General features: G+C 41.5%; 2 protein-coding genes across 4 annotated transcripts in view; one reads left to right on the forward strand and one right to left on the reverse strand.

Moving 5' to 3' along the window:
- The window catches only part of LOC118359496 (ubiquitin carboxyl-terminal hydrolase MINDY-2-like), a 28,870-nt gene extending 25,504 nt beyond the window's left edge, over positions 1 to 3,366 (reverse strand). Inside the window, exons 1-2 of one of the 2 annotated variants that reach the window (XM_052481883.1) lie at positions 2,344 to 3,366; positions 1,368 to 1,425 (exon numbers count right to left, since the gene is read on the reverse strand). In XM_052481883.1, coding sequence (XP_052337843.1) covers positions 1,368 to 1,425; positions 2,344 to 3,243 — 958 coding nt within the window. In that variant the 5' untranslated portion in view covers positions 3,244 to 3,366. The remainder of the gene's footprint in view (positions 1 to 1,367; positions 1,426 to 2,343) is intronic. The other variant, XM_052481882.1, reaches the window with a different exon arrangement.
- Positions 3,367 to 5,773: 2,407 nt separating this feature from the next.
- The window catches only part of adam10a (ADAM metallopeptidase domain 10a), an 89,953-nt gene continuing 68,939 nt past the window's right edge, over positions 5,774 to 26,787 (forward strand). Inside the window, exon 1 of one of the 2 annotated variants that reach the window (XM_052481894.1) lies at positions 5,774 to 5,833. Coding sequence is in view for 1 of the 2 variants with exons in the window: in XM_052481893.1 (XP_052337853.1) it covers positions 5,919 to 5,985 (67 nt within the window). In the remaining variant the exon portion in view is untranslated. The other variant, XM_052481893.1, reaches the window with a different exon arrangement.

The following is a 26,787-nucleotide window of genomic DNA, read 5'->3' on the forward strand; positions in this document are numbered from 1 at the left end:
TTTAATGCATTGTTTTCTCTTTATTCAACCCACCAGCACTTCATCCATACAATATTTTATGACCCTAAACCCAACCACCATCTGTGAGGACTCCAGGCTTATCACTAATGGGTATACAAGTCCATATGCACTCTTCTGAGGGCAGGTCCAGCAGCTAGGTTACAACCAGAATGCGTATAATGACCCAGGTAGAGTTTAGAATTTATTAAAGAATCTTCCAAAATACTGTAAATCCAATTCATTTATTGGGTGCGTTCGTAAATTCAACCTGGCAATCTACTCCGATTTCAAAGCACTCTAGTTTGAAAGTGTTAAGTATAATTGAGGAATTTACGAACACACTAAACTCGGTTGTTAGGACAGTTGTAAATAAACATTGGCTAAAACGTTTTATTAAATTGTTGACAGTGACACAGATGAAGTCACTAACCCTCCTGATAACATGAAAACACTAACTAGCTCTGCTAGGGTGAGTAAAATGTTCAGAGGGAGGTGCCCTCTTATTTGTGTCTGGAAGAAGCTAGCAAGCTAGCCAACTTTAGTAATTTATCTTGGGTACTTCGCTGCGGTTCTGAACTAAGAACACTTGGATCAACCCTACTTGTCGGTCAAAGTGTACAATCTCACAACGCTCTGAATTTACAAACGGCCCAGAGAACACTGACACTCTAGAGTGAATTTACGAATGCACCCATTGTATTCACTGGCTAAAAATTAAGTGGAGGTTTTGTTTATTTCGAAGGAAAACTCAGGTAATAATGGCATATGGGTGATTTCACAGCAGCTATGCAATTACTGTGTGCCATTGCTTAAATCATATGAAATCCATATTATATAGCTATTTATCTTAAAGCTAGGAGGCAGCAAATCCAGTCTACTGAAGGGAGGCGAGGAAATTATTAAAATAAGACTGAGGGGCCAGGCAGGCAGTGAGGCAGGTCCTGTGATTATTCATACAGTAATGCCTTCTCAGGCAGTGGGAAATAATTACAGCCCTCCAGTACTCTATCATTAAGGTCACATTGCACTTCCCAGGCTAGTTTCTACTACAGCTCAATGCTCCACTGCACTGGGGTACTAAATGTACAGCCAGACTAGCATTTTGTGACATGGACCTTCTAGACAGGTACAAAACCAAAGAAAAATACAGTATTGTCCATTGCCTTCGAGCACTGTCAAGGTGGCTTGTATTTTTAATCAGGCTTAAAATACAGGTCACAAATACAGGTCCGTAAACTTAGAGAAATACTAGAGATAGGGAATAAACTGTACACGTCACCCTCCAGGAGGGCAACTAAAGAACAGGTCGCTGATTTAAATGACATTCGGGTCTTTGGTTTGGTAAACAGATTCTCACTTATACTCACCAAGATATTCCATCAACTGTTCAGCAGTTATGATCTCCATCATTGGTGGCATCTTCACCTGTAATGGAACCACATACATTACTTAACAAACCAAGCAACATGACTAAAGTTAGCCAGGCCAATAGAACCTGGCTGACAGGCTTCTCCCTCCCCCATGATTATGGTTCACAGTAAATACACCCACACCTGGGAAGTGGAAAGCTGTGTTTAAAGTCACCAGAAGTGCACTGTCAGCGGTTTCACGACTGTCAGCACACACACAGCCGTTTGAAGCAAAGAATTCTGTTTACAGTCACTTTTATGTCACCCATTTTCACAGTAGGTAGTGAGGTTTTAGGGAAGGTTTCAGACACCTGAGACACAGAGCTGCAGTTTAAGTTGTGAAGACACATACTGAATCAGAATCTCCACTGCCTGCCAACCAACCATCACTGACAGTAATTAAACGCTATCTTTATGATGTAAATGAAACCAGAAGCTTAAAAAGGGCTCAATTGGAAGCTCTCAGAGACTACTCATAAGAGAGGGACTGAGCTGCCAAGGCCGCAGCATGGGGAAAAGATATACAACTGGGTCTATGGTATAATTGGTCAATGTGACCTGTCAACAAACTCGATCATAAAATTACAATAATTAAGTATTAAGAAAAAATAAAGAGGAGTGCATATGAGTGGTATAATTTGAACTTTAACTTAAATTCTGACCAAATTAAATAATTTTATTTAGGAATCTTCAACTTTTCATGGTATTCTATATTCTGGCAGGTGACAATAGTTTATTTTACAACTGATCATTCAATTTTTATTTTATTTTGATAATACATCAGATAGCGTAGTTATGATGACCAGCTTCATAATTACTTCTCTATTAGTAATTTAGTATTGACAAATAATAGATGTGTAAACGTTCCAAATGGCATCATGCACACCACATGTAAACTTGTCTCAGAGGTCTGGTTATGATGTCAGTCATTTACCTTCCATGCCAGCAATAGGACATTCATAATTGCCAGCAATGGGCATGGACCGTTCTCATTCTGGGTAATGATAGGTGTGTTTTCCTCCTTCCATTTGATCCACTTGATGTGGTATATGGACTGGCCAGCGCCCCGGTCCTTGGTGCACGGGATCTTAGTTCCATCAGCCCCATACTCGCTCTGTATTGTTGTTGCCAACACCTTGTCCTCCACCCCTTCACTGTTGAGATAGGAACTGGGACAGGAGTTAAGGTTCGAGAAAGACTCAAGTGAGTCGACGCTCCGAGATTCTGCCGCGATGCACGGGTCACTCCCACTCGGCAAACCCTCGCATATGGGTTTGTCAATCGCAACTCCACATTTAACGTTTCCCGTATTTGTTTTGTCCGGACATAGGTGTGTCGGTTTTGCCAGCATCACTGGTTCAACTGACTCACAACCCAACACCTCAGCTTGACCATCTGTAATCCTTGAACCCATCGAGGAGGGCTCGCCATCCGTTTTGTTGTTTACTAACTTTGAGGTGGCACCCTCGCTACTTCCTGTAGTCAGCTGCGTGCCATATCCCATCCCGTTACTCAAATTATCTCCAGATCCAGAGGACAATGTCTCCGACCAACCACTCGATTGAATGTTCTTCTCTTGCACCGAGAGAGACTCGATCATTTCTGCCATATCTAATTTCTCAACACTGGAGATTGCATTACTAGCAGTGCTAGGGGCACTACTGGAGCTAGTAGTACAACTAACCAAAGTACTGCGAGAATGATCACTAATCTTGCACGTATCGGTCGCTCCCTTCATTCCGCGAACTGTTTTAATATCGCCAATTTCTCCTGCAATAGTAGCACATAGAGTACTTCCTCCAACATCTCGATGCAGGTTTGCATTTTTCTCCATTTCGATTTACACACTGTCGACAGCTTTTAGCTAGCTAATTGCAGCTCCAGCTTCAGCCCCACAGACGCCATGACATATCTGCCAGTGACGTCACTGTAGAACAGCCCACAGAGTTCTGGAAGAAATGCCTCTTCAGGCCAAAGAGAGGCAGTAGAGAATAACGGGAGATTTGAGTGCTGTTTTTCATCATTTGTACATTTTGTACATTTTTTAAAATCCGTTTGCAACAAATTGCACGTGCTTTCTCGTCATGGTTTCCTGTAATTTTTTACGTTAATAATCATTGTCCCCCACGACTAAATCGGGGAGGGGACTGTGGATCTGTCTCCATCATTTCGTTTATATGTTCATTCATACCTTAATCACATGCGATTTCTCAGAAAGCACTGGGCCGATTTGGACGAAATTTGGGTAATAATGAGTCTTGCCATAGAGAGCAGGCATTTACAAAATTACTCTGATTGGCCAGATGGTGGTTATAACAAGAGATTGAAAATGCACATTTTGAAGGTCACGCTCCTCACCCCATTTGACCTAGTCATGAAATTCGGTACATAGGCCCCTCTCCTCACAAGGAACAAATTTCGAATTTTGTGAAAAACACTTAAAATACTACTCTGTTGGCACTGAATGGCCGATCTGCATGAAACTTTATATGTGGCTTTTATGGACAAAGGTCTCTTAATGCAATATTTTCACTGCATAATTAGTGGGAAGGACATGTTTACCGTTGCCTTGTTAATTTATTTTCATTTTTATATGGATAGAATACTAATGGCTGAAGTAATATTATCTTCACAAAATGTGTGTGTGTGTGTGTATGTGTGCGTGCTTGCGTGCGTGCATGCACAGGGAAGGAAGAGGTGCGCGGGTCTTCATCACCTTGTATCTGGTAGCAGCAGCAGACTGACAAGTTGAGGTTTCCAGTTCAGTCAGTGTAGTGGCTTTTTTTAGCCACACAGTGGCAGAAGCTACACAGTGAAAATATCAATGCTGTATGTCTGATGTACAGTATGTCTAATGGGAAATAAGAGATACACATTTTTTGCAGTCAATAGTTGGTGTTACAAAGAGAGCATTTTCTCTAACCTTGACCCTTTCCTAACCTTAACCTAATTATTCTAACATGCTACGTTAATTCTCCTAACCTGCTGCGTAAGTTCTCCAAATGTTCTGCGTAAGTTCTCTACAAAACAGTCACATTCAACTCCAGGACACCTACACCACCCGATGTCACAGAAGGCCATAAAGATCATCAAGGTCAACAACCACCCGAGCCACTGCCTGTTCACCCCGCTATCATCCAGAAGGTGAGGTCAGTACAGGTGCATCAAAGCTGGGACCGAGAGACTGAAAAACAGCTTCTATCTCAAGGCCATCAGACTGTTAAACAGCCACCACTAACATTGAGTGGCTGCTGCCAACACACTGACTCAACTCCAGCCACTTTAATAATGAGAATTGATGGGAAATGATGTAAAATATATCACTAGCCACTTTAAACAATGCTCCCTAATATAATGTTTACATAACCTACATTATTCATCTCATATGTATACGTATATACTGTACTCAATATCATCTACTGCATCTTTATGTAATACATGTATCACTAGCCACTTTAACTATGCCACTTTGTTTACATACTCATCTCATATGTATATACTGTACTCAATACCATCTACTGTATCTTGCCTATGCCGCTCTGTACCATCACTCATTCATATATCTTTATGTACATATTCTTTATCCCCTTAAACTTGTGTCTATAAGGTAGTAGTTTTGGAATTGTTAGCTAGATTACTTGTTGGTTATTACTGCATTGTCGGAACTAGAAGCACAAGCATTTCGTTACACTCGCATTAACATCTGCTAACCATGTGTATGTGACAAATACAATTTTATTTTATTTGATTTGATTCATTGACATTTCACAGTGGAATCTACTGTAGTGATGTACTGTATTCAGTACTGAAATAATATTATATTAAATCAGGGTACAGGGATATTTCTAAAACTCTGTCCAAGACAAATGTATTATTGTCAATACATGATATTGTATTGTACAAAGCCATGAGTGCATGGAACTCCCTTCCATTTTATATATCGCAAGTGAACAACGAACCTGGTTTCAATAAACAAATTAAGCAACACCTTACGGCACAACGCCTCTCCCCCAAGTGACCTACTTGTTGTTTGTATGTACTGATATGTATGTGTAACTGATAGATGCACACACACAACATGTTAATGTTTTCAAATGTTTGTAAATTGTAAAGTATTTTGTCTGTAATGTCTTTTTCGTTATATGTCGGACCCCAGTCAAACTAGCTGCCGCCATTGGCGTCATCTAATGGGATCCTAATAAATAAAACATATTAGTTTATAGGCTAACTTGATATTGAAAAGTGGCTTGGTTTGTCGCTGTTGAATTTAATTGCACTTTAATTGTTGTTTTCAACAAATATAAGCGGCCCTATCAAATAAAAGCAAACCGGATTTGTTGCGCTAGTGAGGTAGGAGGGACTAGTACTTGGCCTGCGCCTGACGTAAGGCGGTTGTAGACAAGCGGTGAAAGGCGGTTGTGAAGGTACTGCCATAAACAGAGCGCAGACTGCGCCTTTAAGAAGTGCAAATCGAAACAGTAAAGCATTCGCGGTGTCAATGTACTAACAATGAATTTAATCGATATGGTCTTGATACAACTCTTGCTGTTGTGTAATTGCTTATGGAATATTAAAGGTAAGTTTTGTCATTCTGATTCATACAGCAAGGAAAGTGGTTTATCGTTAGCTAGCTCGCTAATCGGATTGAGAAAATGGTAGCAAGCGAGCTAGGCTAGCGGCGTTAACGTTACCTAGCTGGGAGGGGTGCAGTTCCTGTTTTTCTTATCATTTATGGTTCCGCTAGGACTACATCGAGAGAGCCTGCTCGAGCCTACGAAAGGTCCACCGAAGTGAAATAAGAATGTAACTGTGGTGGATGTTTTTCTTAAGACATTCTCAACTATCTAACTAATGTTTACTAAAAGTTATATAGTATCAACATACTAGTCCCCACTACTGCAGTTTCAGTCACGCACTGTTAGTTCAGAGAATCAAGTACAGTGGTTCCCAAACTTGAAATGGGGTCCCCTGAGAATATGTGATGTTAACAAACAAATTAACTTTTTATTTTATCTTCAACTGGGTATAGAAGATAACTTGTTAGTGTTGACTAAGACCTATTACACTATTAGAATATGCTTTCATAGTTCTGGACATCCGGCAGGACCTACAGTTGAGTAAATATGAACACACAGCATTAACTAATGTTAGTGATATACTTTTTCCAAATGGGGTCCTCTGTATTAGAGATTGACCGATTTATGATTTCTCAATGTCGATGCCGGTTATTGGAGGACCAAAAAAAGCTGATTTTTTTTAAATGTATTTATTTATTTTATATATATTTGTAACAATGACAATTACAACAATACTGGATGAACACTTATTTTAACGTAATATAATGCATCAATAAACTATATTTAGTCTCAAGTAAATAATGAAACATGTTCAATTTGGTTTAAATAATGCAAAAACAAAGTGTTGAAGAAAGTAAAAGTGCAATATGTGCCATGTAAAAAAAGCTAACGTTTAAGTTTCTTGCTCAGAACATGAAAACATATGAAAGCTGGTGGTTCCTTTTAACATGAGTCTTCAATATTCCCAGGTAAGAAGTTTTATGTAGTCGTTATTATAGGAGTATTTCTCTCTATACCATTTGTATTTCATATACCTTTGCCTACTGGATGTTCTAATAGGTACTTTAGTATTGCCAGCCTAATCTGGCGTCAGGGTAGCCTAGTGGTTAGAGTTCGAGTTCAAGTTCGAATCCCCAAATCTGTCGTTCTGCCCCTGAACAGGCAGTTAACCCACTGTTCCTAGGCCGTCATTGAAAATAAGAATTTGTTCTTAACTGACTTGCCTAGTAAAATAAAGGTAAAAAAATATATAAATAAAATCTTGGGAGCTGATAGGCTTGAAGTCATAAACAGCGCAATGCTTGAAGCATCGCGAAGAGCTGCTGGCACACGCAGTAAAGTGCTGTTTGAATGAATGCTTACGAGCCTGCCGCTGCTTACCACCGCTCAGTCAGACTGCTCTATCAAATCATAGACTTAGTTATAACATAATAACACACAGAAATATGAGCCTTACGTCATTAATATGGTACAATCCAGAAACTATCATTTTGAAAACAAAAGTTTTTTTTTTCAGTGAAATACAGAACCGTTCTGTGTTTTATCTAATGGGTGGCATCCATAAGTCTAAATATTGCTGATATATTGCACAACCTTCAATGTTATGTCATAATTACGTAAAATTCTGGCAAATTAGTTCGCAACGAGCCAGGCAGCCCAAACTGTTGCATATACCCTGTCTCTGCGTGCAATGAACGCAAGAGAAGTGACACAATTTTCCCTAGTTAATATTGCCTGCTAACATGCATTTCTTTTAACTAAATATGCAGGTTTAAAAATATATACGTCTGTGTATTGATTTTAAGAAAGGCATTGATGTTTATGGTTAGGTACATTCGTGCAACGATTGTGCTTTTTTCGCAAATGCGCTGTTAAATCATCCCCTGTTTGGCGAAGTTGGCTGTCTTTGTTAGGAAGAAAGTCTTCACACAGTTTGCAACGAGCCAGGTGGCCCAAACTGTTGCATATACCCTGACTGTTGCACAGAACGCAAGAGAAGTGACACAATTTCCCTAGTTAAAAGAAATTCATGTTAGCAGGCAATATTAACTAAATATGCAGGTTTAAAAATATATACAGTACTTTTGCCACATTTCAGGCTTAACATAAAGATATAAAACTGTATTTTTTTGTGAAGAATCAACAACAAGTGGGACACAATCATGAAGTGGAACGACATTTATTGGATATTTCAAACTTTTTTAACAAATTAAAAACTGAAAAATTGGGCGTGCAAAATGATTCAGACCCCTTAAGTTAATACTTTGTAGCGCCACCTTTTGCTGCGATTACAGCTGTAAGTCGCTTGGGGTATGTCTCTATCAGTTTTGCACATCGAGAGACTTACATTTTTCCCCATTCCTCCTTGCAAAACAGCTCGAGCTCAGTGAGGTTGGAAGGAGAGCATTTGTGAACAGCAGTTTTCAGTTCTTTCCACAGACTTGGCCATTCTAACACCTGGATATGTTTATTTTTGAACCATTCCATTGTAGATTTTGCTTTATGTTTTGGATCATTGTCTTGTTGGAAGACAAATCTCCGTCCCAGTCTCAGGTCTTTTGCAGACTCCATCAGGTTTTCTTCCAGAATGGTCCTGTATTTGGCTCCATCCATCTTCCCGTCAATTTTAACCATCTTCCCTGTCCCTGCTGAAGAAAAGCAGGCCCAAACCATGATGCTGCCACCACCATGTTTGACAGTGGGGATGGTGTGTTCATGGTGATGAGCTATGTTGCTTTTACGCCAAACATAACGTTTTGCATTGTTGCCAAAAAGTTCAATTTTGGTTTCATCTGACCAGAGCACCTTCTTCCACATGTTTGGTGTGTCTCCCAGGTGGCTTGTGGCAAACTTTAAACAACACTTTTTATGGATATCTTTAAGAAATGGCTTTCTTCTTGCCACTCTTCCATAAAGGCCAGATTTGTGCAATATACGACTGATTGTTGTCCTATGGACAGTCTCCCACCTCAGCTGTAGATCTCTGCAGTTCATCCAGAGTGATCATGGGCCTCTTGGCTGCATCTCTGATCAGTCTTCTCCTTGTATGAGCTGAAAGTTTAGAGGGACGGCCAGGTCTTGGTAGATTTGCAGTGGTCTGATACTCCTTCCATTTCAATATTATCGCTTGCACAGTGCTCCTTGGGATGTTTAAAGCTTGAGAAATATTTTTGTATCCAAATCCGGCTTTAAACTTCTTCACAACAGTATCTCGGACCTGCCTGGTGTGTTCCTTGTTCTTCATGATGCTCTCTGCGCTTTTAACGGACCTCTGAGACTATCACAGTGCAGGTGCATTTATACGGAGACTTGATTACACACAGGTGGATTGTATTTATCATCATTAGTCATTTAGGTCAACATTGGATCATTCAGAGATCCTCACTGAACTTCTGGAGAGAGTTTGCTGCACTGAAAGTAAAGGGGCTGATTTAATTCTGTACGCCCAATTTTTCAGTTTTGCTTTGTTAAAAAAGTTTGAAATATCCAATAAATGTCGTTCCATTTTATGATTGTGTCCCACTTGTTGTTGATTCTTCACAAAAAAATACAGTTTTATATCTTTGTTTGAAATGTGGCAAAAGGTCGAAAGTTCAAGGGGGCCGAATACTTTCGCAAGGCACTGTACTTATGTATTTATTTTAAGAAAGGTGTTGATGTTTATGCTTTTTTTCCGCGAATGCGCTTGTTAAATCACCCGTTTGGCAAAGTAGGCTGTGATTCAATTAACAGGCACCGCATTGATTATATGCAACGCAGGACAAGCTAGATAAACTAGTAATATCCTCAACCAGGTGTCGTTAACTAGTGATTATGTTAAGTTTGCTTGTTTTTTTTACAAGATACGTTTAATGCTAGCTAGCACCTTACCTTGGCTCCTTGCTGCACTCGCATAACAGGTAGTCAGCCTGCCACGCAGTCTCCTCGTGGAGTGCAATGTAATCGGCCATGATCGGTGTCCAAAAATGCAGATTACGGATTGTTATGAAAATTTGAAACTGGCCCTAATTAATCGGCCATTATGATTAATCGGTCGATCTCTACTCTATATTCTAGTGTAAATTTAGGGTCTTGTGCAGTAAATGTTTGGGAACCCCTGGTCTAGTAGCAAGTTGATTTGTGTAGATTTTTGCTGCCAAAGTGATTACATGCTAATGTACAGAATTTGCTAGCTATTTCGACAGAAAGGAAAAAGCTAATCATACATTGTTACATTTGTCATTCTCATGATGTGCCCAGCTCACTGACTTTTCTTTCTGTATTTTATATGTACACAGCCTAGCTAGAGCTCTATGGCTCTGATGCAAATATGACTTTATTTTTATGGTAGACTATAATTATTTGGTGATCTGTATTTGAAAAATTCTAAGCTAATTTTTGAATTCATTCAGCACTTAGACGACCTGAAAACATGACACATGGACAGGATGTCCCCTGTGATGCAGTAGCATGCATTAGAATAGACTTTCACTGACCCATGTAGGCTATTTCATAAACATGCCATCAAACATTTAACTTCATCATTATTCTTCACACTGTTAAGGTCCCACTCCATCTGGGTCTGACTACTGCTGAGTTGACTATACGCCTCATCTGTCTTGACATCGAATGCATTTTTCATTTCCCTCTCCTGTTTGCCATGGGCTAAAATACATATGCAGGGTCTGTTTTTTTCTTACCTGCTCTGACAGTCTGTTTTTTCGTGTATGTGAACAAAGTGAGTAATTGATATGCCTGAAGCTGCTGTGGGCCTTGTGTTCCCCTGAGCATTGAGCTCCCCTGCAATTTCTGACTGGTGTCCTGTTTGTTTGTTTGTTTGTTCAGTGATGAACAGAAACATTCCACTGCAGATTAAGTGATTCAGAGACTGCTCGGTCTGATTTAAATGATCAGGACTTGGATTTAATTTGAGCCTCAAATTGTTATTGTGTTGTAAAATCCCCATATTGAAATTACTAGTGCATAATTTATCATCCTAATTAATTATTTTGTTTGTTGATTCCACTTGAGAACTCTCATTAGCTGATAAAGTAGAATGAACCATGTTTCATGGCTCTCCTCGGTGAGCTAATACTCCCACTCATTTGCATTAATCATGGGTGTTTGTTGACTTATATTATTCATGATGGCCAAGTTTGAGCCTTTCATTTGCCTATTTGACTTTTAGTGCAGTAATGACTCCAATCCATTCAAGGGACTGGGACATATGCTCAAATTATAATACTTTAAAGTACATCCTTCCTCCCTGTTTTCAGCTGACCTTAGGGTGATAACTCTTCTGATGTGGATTGATTCGTGAAGAAACTCAAATGTTAGCCATGTTGGTTTTACCTACCATGTCTGTGTAACGGATGTGAAACGGCTAGCTTAGTTAGCGGTGTGCGCTAAATAGCGTTTCAATCGGTTACGTCACTTGCTCTGAGACCTTGAAGTAGTAATTCCCCTTGCTCTGCAAGGGCCGTGGCTTTTGTGGAGCGATGGGTAACGATGCTTCGAGGGTGACTGTTGTCGTTGTGCGCAGAAGGTCCCTGGTTCGCGCCCGGGTATGGGCGAGGGGACGGTTTAAAAAGTATACTGTTACATCTGGTCACGGTTCACTTGAAGGGCGTAAAGAATAAATAAATGCTTTAAACAATGCCTTCAGCATCGACTTGGTTCATCCGACATGGGCCTGATGTTGAGTTGGGTCAGATAGTCATTTTGATGTCAGAGCTGTCAGACTAATTGCAGAACTAAACAGAGCAGCAGCAGAGCTCTGTGTGAGGCACATGTTCCCTGGTGTGTCCTTGAGAGCGTTTGCTGCCAACTGAGAGCGTGTGAGCAGAGAGGATGCCACCTAGACTCCGTGATCGCTCACCACGATGTTTGCTGTCTGTGGAAAAGGGGATATGAGCCAGCCAGACTGGAACTCAAAGGTTTACTGAGGAAACAGAGTTCTCTTAGAGGACCATGACAATGTTCTTTCATAAACTAAGAAGATAAGTCCGCCAATGTCCAATCCAAATGCAATTTTAAAAGCACAGATTTGTATTCAAAGGGAGAGTTTGGGATTAAATTGGTCACCACTATAGCAATTCATGTCCTCTAGGCTTAGGCTATATGCTCAGAACCTCAGATCGTTGTACACTGAGTGTACAAAACATTAGGAACACCCTCCTAATATTGTGTTGCATGGACTTTATAAGGTGTCAAGCTTTCCACAGGGATGCTTTCCACAGTGGCAGGGTGGTGGACCATTCTTGATACACGCGTGACAACGCTCAACACACTCGAACCAGTGCGCCTGCACCTACTACCATACCCCGTTCAAATGCACTTAAATCCCTCTGAATGGCATACATACACAGTCCTTGTCTCAAGGCTTAAAAATCCTTCTTCACCCGGTGTCCTCCCCTTCATCAACACCGATTTGAAGTGGATTTAACAAGTGACATCAATAAGGTGTTCCTAATGTTTTGTACACTGTGTATAATCTTATACATTTTACTGGGAAGGCAAATTATATTATCAGGATTTGGGTTCTAATCTATAATTCAACGCTCGATGCCACATGCAGATTAATAATGAATGTAAGAGTTGTCATAACCATAGATTTGATTCATGGGTGGATATGAATGATTTGTTAGGGTTTGTGGTAACAGATTCTTCCCTTTTGACTCAAATATGTTTCCAGAGTTGAACATTAATTATTCATAGAGGGAAAGCAGGAGATCTGGCTAATCTGTTCAGTACCAGCTAAACATTTTTAGCTGGTACTGATCCAAAAGCCATCATTTCGAAAAAAGGAAGTAGAGTAGGCAACCATGTTAATTAAACTAGTAACATCCCTATGTTCCAACGGATCATATTCTCTTCACCTGTTGAGATGCTGTCTTTTCACTTGCGCTGTGGGACTCCACACACCGGCTTCATTATCTCCCATTCTGCTGTTTCACGCAGACATTACATGGGGTTTTGTTCCCCGTACATTTGAATGGATTGGAGAGCATTTGCCAAGAGAAGATTAGAAGATGTCAGCGAGACTCTGAGAGAGAGAGAGACTCTGCCGAAAGGCCCTGTTTGTATGTGGAGAATAAAAGAGTGTTTTGGAGCAATCGGGAGTCCTGTGCTTTGGTAGTACACAGTGGCTTGTCAGGGAGGCATAGCAAAGCCTTTCAGAATGTGGGGTTGTGGGAAAATATGTAATCCTGAATTCTATTTCCCCTCACATATCCAAAGAACTTCAATGAGTCTCCACGATTGACATTGTTATAAAAACACTTGATATTGTGTTTTGTTAGTTTGAAGCATACAGAGCAGCATTCTAGTATATTCACATTCAGAAAGCCAAATATTATTGACCATATTCAAGATGTGCAATGTCAGTGTCAGAAATGCAGAGGGGCTTTGTGCATTTTTGCCCCTAGATTTTCCAAATTTGCCCCTGAGAGCTCTTGATGGAAAAAGCTGCTGCAATCTTTTCAAAACAAGTCAACAGGGGCAAAATATGCTGCTAACTTTAGATATTTTTTTCTCCATTGGTATCACACTTCATACAGAATGTGTCCACAAAGGATTCTCCTTGACTCATCCAATCAGATAAAGTGCACTCTGCTGGCAGCTATCTCCCCCGTCTTGCCCTCTTTGTTGTCAACATTCTTATTTTCAATGCATTTTCCAAGTTGTGAAAATGCTAGTGTTCTTGTCTGGTGTATTGTCAACCAAGGTCAGAGATTGCTTAATTGGATTTGCACCACTCAATGGCATCATTTCCATGTTCCAGGTGTTGCCTAATATCCAGGCTATAAACAAATAGGCCCTATGTACGAAATGCAGGGAAGTTTGTCTAGTGGTGGTATAGTATTGATACCCAAGGCAATATGACACTTCTTCACCTTAGGAGGAAATGTGATTCACACAATATATTTTTTTTGCTCAGCTAATTTAAACATCTGAATAAGGCACGATTAACCCACAGCTGTATGTTATCATACTCCTACTGTAGTGCATGTAGGGTTAGAACATTCAATAAAGACACTCCCGCTCTCAGCTGGTCATAGTGTGTGGTTCTGCAATAGTGTAAACTCAGTGACATGATGGGCGGAGCTGTTTCCGTTCTGATCCATCCCAGGGTGAGCAGACAGTCGTGTGTGTGTGTGTGCACCACAAACATTCACTGTAATATTAAATCATTGGTCATGACAGGAAATGGATGCTTGTCTGTTTGTGAAAGGTTGAAAAACACAGGGAGTGAGTAAAGAGAAGAAAAATAAGACCTTTTGATGTAATGTCACTGCTATTGTGATGTCATAGGTTTCCTGGTTGACATGTCGACCTCAGCAATATGGATACTGAATGGTTTTTGTGTTGAGGTATTTGTGTTTATTTTGTTTTAAAAAAATGTCTTCACATTTTCAAACAGTCCATTTAGTAAGGCCCGCGTCCATGGAGCCACATACCAGCTCTATTGGTAGTACAGTACTACACCTGCACCTGTCGACGACACAAGTTGTTCAGCTCACACTCCATTCTTACATTTATTAAACATATCGTATAGAGCGTGTGTGGCAAGCTTACAATGATGGCAAAAAAACATTTGAGAGTGCGCTGACCCTGGTGCTAGAGGGGGTATGCAGCTGGAGGTTGGATGTTTTGAAGGTGTACTTGACTATAAAATGTTTGGGAACCACTGTACAAGTCAGATTAGGCCTAGGCCCTTAGAAGACAGCATCAAGCAACAATTCAGGAAACTGAAACATGTAGCCAAGCCTGAACAATCAATAAGGATTACCAGTGATGTTTTACTGACGGGGACCTACCTACTTACCAGTAGTCATTGCTTATCAGACTCCCCACATTGGTTTGTTGAAGCACCATTTACTCTGTTGTTTTCTTTTGTGGGGAAACTGTGAAATGGTTGGCTAGTTTGTTCATTCTGATACTTGTGACATGGTGCCTGACATTTGTATTTCTATAATGACTGTGTTTTCACATTCCCTGTCAGTTTGTTTTTCTGTCTTTATTCAGAGTGCATGGTTCTACCGCTAGTGTTTTGACTTGCCAATCAGTTTCCTGAAAGACCATAGTAAACTAACATTGACCTGAAAATGGTTCCTGTGTTAAATCGTGTTCCAGTGTCAAATCACTATTCCTTTCACAGCGATATCTCTTTCAGCTGGGAGCTGTAAGCAGCATCACATTAAGTTCTGACTTCATTATCAGTAGGCTCTTTGCTTGTTAACACAGACTACTAACTTGCCCTGCCTCTTGTTTCTTTGCTCTCTGCATCATATTCAAGTGGATGTTGAGCAGTAAGACTAGAATGAAGAAATCTACTCAAAACCGCAATGTTTTTTGTGTGTGTGTGTGTGTGTGTGTGGGCCTAGTCTAGTTATAATTTTGTGCTAAGCCCTCAGCACATAGAAACATGCCTTCGCATCACAATCTCCTTTGGCTGTGACTTTCCACAGTAGGCTAACCTAGTTCTATGTGCAGACATTGTACTGCGTGAGCCATACATAATATCTGCTTCATAATTATTTTAGCATTACATGAGCAATGGACCCCACACCCTGTACAGTAGTTCAGAGGAACTTCTTCTAAGCATGCATGGAATAAGGAGGAACATTGTACCTAGCTACTAATGATGAGGGAAAAATACATAGTTACAATTGTGCTTTGTTTTTCTCCTGCGGGCAGCGTTAGCTAGAGACAGCTGGCTGTCCCTGCGCCAAAACTCAGGTATTTTCCATCCCATCTTTAAAATAAAAAATGGTGAGCCAACATGTTTTCAGCACTTTTTTATTTCCCTGACTGATCAAAACTCATTTTCTCGTGTTCTGTCTATCTGAAGCAGACATAACATGAGCAATATGTTTGGAACATGAAATCACAATAAAATCACAGTATAGAATCGCAATCTATATCGTATCGGCACCAAAGTATCGCTCTAATATCATATTGTGTGGTCTCTGGCAATTCCCAGCCCTACTAGCTACATTATGCTTTTGTATTTCAAACCGCTGCCTTGACAATTGCCCATACAGGACTGCGGGTCTCCCAGACCCAAAAGCGTGTTTGTCCAAAAACATCTGCTGTCCCCACTACCCATCGGATTAGTTGCTTCTCAGCGGTTAAAGGCTGCAGCTAGCCACCGGGACCACTGGACAGTAGACATGGCATTGGTCCACACCACAACAGTACCCACCAATGACATGTTATTTGCATCCCTCAGTAGTCAATGGCTGGATGTCTTGTCAGGGTTGTAGACTTGTGGTTTACCCATCACTCAGTGTTGTGGTATGGTGCAATAGCAGCCAGGAGAACAAGTGGTGGTGCCCTGAGCTCTCTGGCCTGTCAAACAACCTGCCTTTACCCAGCATGCTAATGTACGTGGAGGGTGACTCATCATGACCCAAGCTGTTTCCACTTCCTCTGTTCCTGTCAATGGGTTCTATCTGGCCTGTCAAACTTGGCACCTCCGTGAGTGAGGATGAAGACTTCACTGAAATACTATTGACTAAGCCTACAGTATGAATCCCACAGGCACTACTTGTCATTGACAGCTCTGGCAATTTAGACTAGCAGGTGCATTCCAGCAGGATAAAAATAAGGAGTAGCCAAACATTTTCTCTTGCAAATTAGTGTTAGTATTTTACCCTGCCAACTAATTCAAAGTCAGTGACTACTTGCAACACTTCAAATGGATTGACTAGGCAAACAACATTCTTGTATCCGCTAGGCATAGACCTATATTTTTCGGGGCAGCAGGTAAGCTAGTGGTTAGAGCGTTGGGCCAGTAACTGAAAGGTTGCTAGATCGAATCCCAGAGCTGACAAGGTAAAAATCTGTCGTTCTGCCCCTGAACAAGGCAGTTAACCCACTGTTCATAGACCGTCTTTGTAAATAAGAATTTGTTCGTAACTGACTTGCCTAGTTAAATAAAGGTAAAAATAAAAAATAAAAACATCTTGATTTGAATATTCCAGAGTGTTTTACATGAACTTTTTGTGGCTAGATAAGGGAGGAAATTATGTTAATGATTGACTTGCTAGTTATCACTTAAATGTTTGTTTTTTTATGTAATGAAAACACTTCCTTATGCTGCCATATAGAGCACTGGGGTCACAGTCCTCACATGCCCCTCCCTTCCTCTGGACAGTAACCCTGCACACAGATGTGTTGTGATAGAGAAAGGAAAATAAGAGGCAAGGCTGTGCCATGGAAACAATTCGTACATTCCTCCAATGGGTTTTCTCAATGAAAAAATCCATGAATCCACTGGAGTCGTATGTGGTCTGACAACTGAAGGGACCGTGGTGTGCCTGCCATACTCCATCTCCAACCAACAGCCTTCGAGTTGACCTTTACCCCGTTGATTCAGTTTGTCGTGGGCAGCTTTGGCTGCTGTAGGCTGGGTTAGTGGGTTTGTACATAACATTCTAAATATTTCCCTTTTAGGACAGAGGTTTAACAACAGATGAGTATCACTGAAAGGCATATCCCCTGAAACTGTACATTGTACCAATAGAGGGAAAAATACATACCATTGTCATGAAGTTTAAGATATCTGGGTTTTGTTAAACTGTGACTAAATCTACTCTGTTGCAACTTCGGTTCTTAGAAACTTTCAGTGTTGCAATTACTAGGGCTGTGATGATACCAATATTTTTCCCATGACAAAAATGAAAACACATGAAGCAGACAAACCTCTTTTGGTCTTTTAACAATCTGCTGTATTTAAGTTGTGTGCTACAGTTTTGAAATTCAGTAAATGTGACTCTGGATGATAACCTAATGATGTTTGTTTCCAACATTTAGGGCTGTTATCCTAAAGAAGTTCAAACCTCATGTTTTTGTTTACTTGCCATGGTACTAACAAGTATCACCATACTGGTATCATGCCGGCACTTGCAATTACTCAGAACAAATATTCAAAGAGAACGAACCTTGTTCTTTTAACCAAACATTTCAATTCAACTAAATGCTGTTTTGCATAATAGTGTTGACAATATTTTGTGTATCACTTCTCAAACACCAGCCCTTGCCAAATTGAGCCATATACAATGAGCTGTCTCTTTAGTCAAATAATTGCATTTCTCTCGTCTATTCTGCTTTATTCCACTGGTGTTGCATGTTAATAGGCTGTGTGGGACAATGCATAGGCGACGTCATGCACATGTATGGGGGTTGATGGAGGCAATCTGAGCGTGCTCTATTTTGTTTTCATACAAGGCCCCTCTGTTTCCTGATTGATTCATCTTCTTCCCTTATTCTCACATTAAAAAGCCCACCAGCTCATGTGTTTCTGTCCATCAGTGTGCCACACTAGACTGCTACTGTCATTAGTCTATTTGTTGGGGGAGGGCTAAGAAAAGCTAGTGTAAATCTCTGAATATTTTCTCCCTGACTCATTCATGAACATGTCATGGCAGGCCGGGTGTGGCCCCTGCTTGTTGAATAGTTTTTACTCCCACACACTAGGGCCACCAGGACAAAACAATCGCTGTGTTTTACTGTAAGACCACTACCCCAGCAGCACTGTATGAGCTCCTCTAATTAGGTAAGCACGGAGTGTCCCCTTCATATCAAACAGCTGATGACCATACATTTGTAATGGTGTTTTTAAACTAGCGTCTCGGGTAGTAGGCTAACGCATCGACAGCTGTGAGAATCTCAATATCTTTTGAACTTGTTTGTTTGTATGGCGATTAAGTAGTCTCCCTGCTCATGACGTTATAGACGGGTTGGTTGTTTAGCAACACAACCGACGCTTGGGCAACTGTGGGGAAAGACCGACATGGTTGGCTTATTGTTAACAGCATATACACTATATTTAGTCTCCAATGTTTATTTAAAATATAAATACATTTGCACAATGAGATTGTTTCTCAAATACATTGTTACAGTTGTTGGTTAGCTAGCAAATTTGAGCTATATTAGCATAGACGTGACATCAGTAAAAAACACACCTCAAAACAAGACATGGTATCAAGATAAAACTAGATTGAAAGAGCCACCTATGATTCCCACTCGGCAGCTTCTTGTCATTTGTGCTAGCTATCTGGCCGTCCAGAAAAATAACAACATGGCCTTCTGCCCCATTGAAGCGTGCCCATTGTTTTCACGATGTTGCCAGCTAACCAGTCTACAACCAGCTAGCAGGTGGACTGCTAAAACAGCAACTCATTTGGTTCTTATCCTCAGGTGTGTTCGACTGTTCGCATCTGACCGTTCTTTAAAGCCTTTGTTGACTAGGAGTGGACTAATGATAATGCTTGGCGGATGAACTGTTCTGTGCGGCGGTGTCTCGCGCTCCAGCTGTGTGTGTAAGCCTGTTTAGCGTGGTAGAGAATTGAGCCGCTGCTCTGGTGTCGCTGTAAGAGCCAGTCCCTCCCTGGCCGTGCTCCGTCTTCATTACCCAGAGTTGTGTGGAGGCACACTGTCAGAGAGTGCTCTTTTGCATCTGTGTCACAGCGCTTTAATGAAATTGATGGCCTATGTCTAAATCTGAGCCGGTCTTCATGCAGCTGAGCTCTCCTCAGGATTATGCTTTGCCTTCACAGTTCTCTCCACTGTCACACTTAGCCGTACTCTTGACTTCCTGCAATTAACTGAGGGCTTCATCAGCGGAGAGCTTGGAGACTGGGTAGATGTGCTCATTTAACTTTTTTAGGCACTGTCTTGACATTCTCTTGTTTTAATGTTAGGCATTTCTCTTTAACAAAAGGCATTTGTTTTTCACAAGTGGCAACATCCCTCCTTTTTAAGAATAATATTTTTGCTGTTTTGCCTTCAACTGTATATCCGTCTAATCTCCTCAGATCCTCTTCTAGACTACAGATGCATTCGGGAGATAGGAGGAAAATCGAATGTGGAAAAAGGATTATTCTTCCCAGATGAAATGGTCTGCTGTCAACTCTCCCTTCATAGAAAAGCATTGTTCCTTTGCCACACTGTTGTGCTGCGTGCTTAAAGTTTTTTTGTGTTCTAGTCTAGCAGATGTGAATATTCTTTTTTTTTTTTCCCCTCAGTATTTCTTGAGCCCTTTCAAATTCAAATGTTTAAACGTTCTCAACTCTAGTACACAGCTGTCAGGGAAGAGGCTGTATTTTCCACCAAAGGAGCCCCTCAGTGTGAATGAAGTGGGATCATGTTCCCACCAATGGGAAGCTCTGGAGACACCAGACTGGACACAGTCTAGCCCTACTGTCAGGATTGACTAGTGAGAGGAGCAGTTTAAACGTTTGCCCAGTGTTGCCAAGCTGTCTGGGCAGAGGAATATTCTCAACTAGCATCAGCCAGTATAGTAGACAGTCTCAATAAGGCTCTAACACTGCAACCAACCAACATAGCATCAGTCAGCCAAATGCTGAGCTACATATGAGCAGGAGCCAGTGTGCTGTTCCTATGGGACTAGCTTTAATAAGTGATTGCTGCTTCCATCCCGTGCTGATTGCTAAAAGTGTGACCGTTGCATCTAAAAGCTCTTTAAAAGCATCCTGTTTCTACATTAATGTCCCCTCACTTTCCTGAAAAAGTAACAGCACAGTGACAGACCCCCAGGAGAGAGGGGTAGCCTCGTGTGGAATGGCAATGCATGTCAATGTCCCTCACTTAATGAGCAGCATTTATCCCCTAGCCAGAACTAGATAAGTGGAGAGTTTTATCACAGCCGAGCAGGTGGAGGCTGTGTCGCTGCTGCCTCCAGGAGAAAACTCCTTCTAACGCCGCTGATGACTACAAAGTTTTTAGTGATTTCTCCTTTCTTTTCTCTGTGCAGGTTTGCTTTGCTCAAACTGTGAAGGAGTTTTTCTCATTCATTTCAACCACAATCACTAAGGAGAATTCAAAGGAACGGGAAATCTCTAGCTTCTGATCTAGACTATAGGCTAAACATATACATACTTAGGTAGTACAACTGTTGGTGTGCACAAAGTCTTTGTCAAGGTTGCTCATAAGGCAAGGCAATCTAGAAAGTAAACTCCCTTACCTCAGAGTGGAAGATAGCTTTTTGTTCTAGTGGTATGGTTGACTCTGGGTTTACTCTGGAGTAGGGCTGTCCCTGACTTAAAAAAAGAAAGTGTGTCTAAAACTTGAAATGGTGCCATGTTTACTGGTTGCTCAGGACGTAAAGGGGAAGTTGGATGAGTGGAATACATTTGATTAGTTGTGGAAAATACTGGAAATAAAGAAACAGAAGGTAAGGAGCAAGCCCTGCATGCATATTATGTGTGCCAAACAGGTGCTGTTAGATGACTATAGCTTTCTGACTGTTTGGAACAAAGTAAACACTAATTAAATGATAAGCGTACCATAGTCAATTTTGTATATATTTTTTTAAGCCTTTATTCCAGTGGTCGACTAAATTGGGTCAGCCGTACTCTGGAGCGTGGTGTACTAATGACCAGGTTTTGATAGCAGTTGGTTACATAATGGTTCTACTCCTCAGCTTTATTGAAGAGTATGTAAGCCTTTTTCATGTCTTAGTCGTGACAGACTTTCAGCATGCTTATAGAGAAGACCAACATGTACTGCAATGACACAAATGACTGATGATTGGTGGAAATAAATTGATAAGAATGTCAAATCAAATGGATTGGTCATGTACACATGGTTAGCAGATGTTGTTGTGAGTGTAGCGAAATGTTTGTGCATCCAGTTCTGACAGTGCAGTAATATCTAACAAGTAATCTAACAATTGCCTAATACACACATCTAAGTGAAGGTATGGAATAAGAATATATACAAATAAATATATGGATGAGCAATGACCTAGCAGCATAGGCAAGATGGTATAAAATGCAGTATATACATATGAGTAATGCAAGATATATAAACATTATTAAAGTGACTAGTGATCCATTTATTAAAGTGGCCAATGATTTCAAGTCTGTATGTAGGCAGCAGCATCTGTGTTAGTGATGGCTGTTTATCAGTCTGATGGCCTTGAGATGGAGACTTAACAGCTTCTCGGTCCCAGCTTTGATGCACCTGCACTGACCTTCTTTTCTGGATGGTAGTTGGGTGAACAGGCAGTGGCTCGGGTGGTTGTTGTCCTTGACAATCTTTTCGGCCTTCCTGTGACATCAGGTGCTGTAGAGTGTCCTGGAGGGCAGGTAGTTTGCCCCTGGTGATGTGTTGTGTAGACCGCACCACCCTCTGAAGAGCCCTGCTGTTGTGGGCAGTGCAGAAAGTTTGTGGGTTTTGGGTGACAAGCCAAAGTTCTTCAGCCTCCTGAGGTTGAAGAGGCGTTGTTGCGCCGCCTTAACCATACTGTCTGTGTGGGTGGACCATTTCAGTTTGTCCGTGATGTGTACGCCCAGGAACTTAAAACGTTCCCGCTTCTCCACTGCTGTCCCTTCGATGTGGATAGGGGGGTGCTCACTCCGCTGTTTCCTGAAGTCCACAATCATCTCCTTTGTTTTGTTGATGTTGTTTTCCTGACACCACACACCGAGTGCCCTCACCACCTCCCTATAGGCTGTCTCGTTGTTGTTGGTAATCAAGCCCTCTACTGTTGTGTCGTCTGCTAACTTAATGATTGAGTTGGAGACGTGCATGGCCACTCAGTCATGGGTGAACAGGGAGTACAGGAGGGGGCTGAGCACGCACCCTTGTGGGGATCCAGTGTTGAGGAACAGCGATGTGGAGATTTTTCCTACCTTCACCACCTGGGGGCGGCCCTACAGGAAGTCCAGGACCCAATTGCACAGGGCGGGGTTGAGACCCAGGGCCTCAAGCTTTAATGATGAGTTTGGAGGGTATTATGGTGTTGAATGCTGAGCTGTAGTCAATGAACGGCATTCTTCCATAAGTATTCCTCTTGTCCAGATGGGATAGGGCAGTGTGATGGCGATTGCATCATCTGTTGACCTATTGGGGTGGTATGCAAATTAAAGTGGGTCTAGGGTGACAGGTAAGGTGGAGGTGATATGATCCTTGACTAGTCTCTCAAAGCACTTGTGAGAGCTATGGGGCGATAGTCATTTAGTTCAGTTACCTTTGCCTTCTTGATTACAGGAACAATGGTGGTCATCTTGAAGCATGTGGGGACAGCAGACTGGGATAGGGACATATTCAATATCTCCCTATCTGGTCTGTGCATGCTCTGAGGATGCGGCTAGGGATGCCATCTGGGCCGGAGCCCTGCGAGGGTTAACACATTTTAAATGTCTTACTCACATCGGCCACAGAGAAGGAGAGCCCACAGTCCTTGGTAGCCGGCCGTGTCTGTGACACTGTATAAAAATGATTTTGTTGGCATTTACATATATCCCCATTACCAGTAAAACATCATCAAAACCTATTTATTTCACTTACTTGCTGTGCTGTTTTCGTTGTTCAGTAGTTTCATTCTCAACCAGGATTTCATCATACATGTCAAGCAGTGAAGTTTCAGCTCTGTCTGTCCGTGGCCTCTCTTGCTCGGTGTGCACTGTCACTGTGTCCGTTTACATCTTGTCCAGCTGTGTATGTAACATTTCACGTAAACCCTGTTTCTTGTCTGCATCAAAGTTGCAGTCCTTATGCCTAGCATCGAGCATGGTGGCGACACAGTAAAGAGGCTCAGAGAGAATGCCACTGAATCGCTTGTTCACAGCCTCGAGTACTTTTGTAAGTTTTAACCCCACGGTCTGTGTTGGCAGTTTTGTTGAGCAGGAGTTTCAATGCCATGACGGGGGTATCATGTCTGCCGCAGACGCAGTTGATGAGCTTATTTATCCAGTCAGTTGTTCGAATGGAGCTCGCTAGTGTGTTCATGTTTGAAACATGTTCTCAAATGGCATCAGCGGTAGGACAACCAGCACATTCTTGAGCATATGCTGTCAGGCTCATGAGGCTGACATCGCTGGTCCTAATGTCAGTCGTGAAGCAAATGGCAGTGACGCCCATAGCAAGTAGCTCATGGATGTGCGTTTCAACAATACTGTGTAACTCTGGTAGGGCAACACCTGAAGAATACCGTCTACTTGATAGTGTATACCAGGGCTCAAGGTGCTCGACCAATCGGTGATAGACGACAGAGAACGGTTGATTGTCAAGGGCAATGAATTCCATTATCTTGGTGTTTTAATGGATTTCCCCTTTTGAGTTGTCTCGCTGAAATGTTCTTCCTCTTTCAAATGACTGCTCGACTTGAACGTGTTTAGTTGTTGGAAGTGTGCGCTGTATTTTTTTGTGTCATTACGTCATCTACCTACGTTATATAGGTATGTACGTCATCTACCTACGTTATATAGGTATGTACGTCATCTACCTACGTTATATAGGTATGCACGTCATCTACCTACGTTATATAGGTATGTACGTCATCTACCTACGTTATATAGGTATGTACGTCATCTACCTACGTTATATAGGTATGTACGTCATCTACCTACGTTATATAGGTATGTACGTCATCTACCTACGTTATATAGGTATGCACGTCATCTACCTACGTTATATAGGTATGTACGTCATCTACCTACGTTATATAGGTATGTACGTCATCTACCTACGTTATATAGGTATGTACGTCATCTACCTACGTTATATAGGTATGTACGTCATCTACCTACGTTATATAGGTATGTACGTCATCTACCTACGTTATATAGGTATGTACGTCATCTACCTACGTTATATAGGTATGTACGTCATCTACCTACGTTATATAGGTATGTACGTCATCTACCTACGTTATATAGGTATGTACGTCATCTACCTACGTTATATAGGTATGTACGTCATCTACCTACGTTATATAGGTATGCACGTCATCTACCTACGTTATATAGGTATGCACGTCATCTACCTACGTTATATAGGTATGTACGTCATCTACCTACGTTATATAGGTATGCACGTCATCTACCTACGTTATATAGGTATGCACGTCATCTACCTACGTTATATAGGTATGCACGTCATCTACCTACGTTATATAGGTATGTACGTCATCTACCTACGTTATATAGGTATGCACGTCATCTACCTACGTTATATAGGTATGCACGTCATCTACCTACGTTATATAGGTATGTACGTCATCTACCTACGTTATATAGGTATGCACGTCATCTACCTACGTTATATAGGTATGCACGTCATCTACCTACGTTATATAGGTATGCACGTCATCTACCTACGTTATATAGGTATGCACGTCATCTACCTACGTTATATAGGTATGTACGTCATCTACCTACGTTACATAGGTATGCACGTCATCTACCTACGTTACACAGGTATGCACGTCATCTACCTGCGTTACACAGGTATGCACGTCATCTACCTGCGTTACACAGGTATGCACGTCATCTACCTGCGTTACACAGGTATGCACGTCATCTACCTGCGTTACACAGGTATGCACGTCAACTACCTGCGTTACACAGGTATGCACGTCATCTACCTGCGTTACACAGGTATGCACGTCATCTACCTGCGTTATATAGGTATGCCCGTCAGCTTTGACATCAGTGTTAAACTAGACATTGGGCCGACGCTGGCATTTTTAGCTAATATCGTCCGATTTCCGATATGCTCACCGATATATATCGTGCATCCCTACCTCTCCCACGTGACCTACTTGTGTGTTTGTACTGACATATGTAACTGATAATGCGCACACACACTACATGTTAATGTTCTTAAATTTATGTAAATTGTGAAGTCTTTTGCCTGTAATGTACTTTTTGTTATGCATCGGACCCCAGTAAGACGAGCTGTCACCATTGGCGTCTGATAATGGGGATCCTAATAAATCAAATCAAGTTACTGATCTCTGCTTAACCACCTTTGAGGGTTTTCACACTCTCTCATTACCAGTTCTCAGGTTGACTTTTTGTGAGAAGTTTTTCCCACAGTTCACAGCTCAAATTGCAGTGTTTTACACTAAGAAATCTAAGCTGTTCATTTGGTTTGCTAACTTTCTAGCTAAGTGGCTATATTTCAATATCAAGCTTATTTTCTTACAGCAGAGATATTCAGACAGCCCAACCCTACGCATGGCATACATCGCTTACTTGCAGGTTCCTTCTTGACAATGCAAAAACAATAAGGAATAATAACAGATAAGAATACGAAGATAAAGTACATGGCTCAGTAGAATACATATTTTAGCATAAGTATAATACAGGAAGGCAGAATATTATAGTCCAATATTTACACATGTTATGGGTAAGGAGGTCAGTGTATAAACTGAACAGTATAATAAGAGTCTGCAGCAGCCGTTGTGATGTTTATGTGGCATGAATGTGTATGTGTGCTAAGGTGTGGAGAATTGGGGCAGGTGGTCAGTCCAGTTCAAGTGCTGAGCAGTCTGATGGCTTGTAGATACCAACAGTTTCTATCAGACCTCATGCTCCGATACTGTCTGCCCGGTGATAAGGGAGAGAGCAGCTCGTGGCTGAGGTGTGTGGGGTCCTTAATGATGCTGTATGTCTTACTCAGGCACATTTTTTATGTAGATGTCCTGGAGCATAGTCCCAGTGACGTACTGGTCCATCTTTATCACCCGCTGGAGGGCCTTGTGGACGGAGCAATTTGTGTACCAGGCCGTGATGCAAGCAGTCCGGATGCTCTCAATGGTGCAGCGGTAGTATTTGGAGATGACCCAGGGCAGCATGCCAAATTTCTTCAGCCCCTTAGGAAGCAGAGAGACTGTTATGCCCTCTTGACATGAATGGTGGTGTTGGTCCGTGACAAGTCCTCAGTGATGTGGAAGCCAAGGAACATAAAAATCCTGACTCTCTACTGCAGTCCTGTTGATTTGATTTGGATTGGGGTATGTTCCCTCCTCTGCTTCCTGAAGTTAACAATCAGCTCTTTTGTTT

The sequence above is a fragment of the Oncorhynchus keta genome, chromosome 2 (assembly GCF_023373465.1).
Source record: "Oncorhynchus keta strain PuntledgeMale-10-30-2019 chromosome 2, Oket_V2, whole genome shotgun sequence".
NCBI lineage: Eukaryota > Metazoa > Chordata > Actinopteri > Salmoniformes > Salmonidae > Oncorhynchus > Oncorhynchus keta.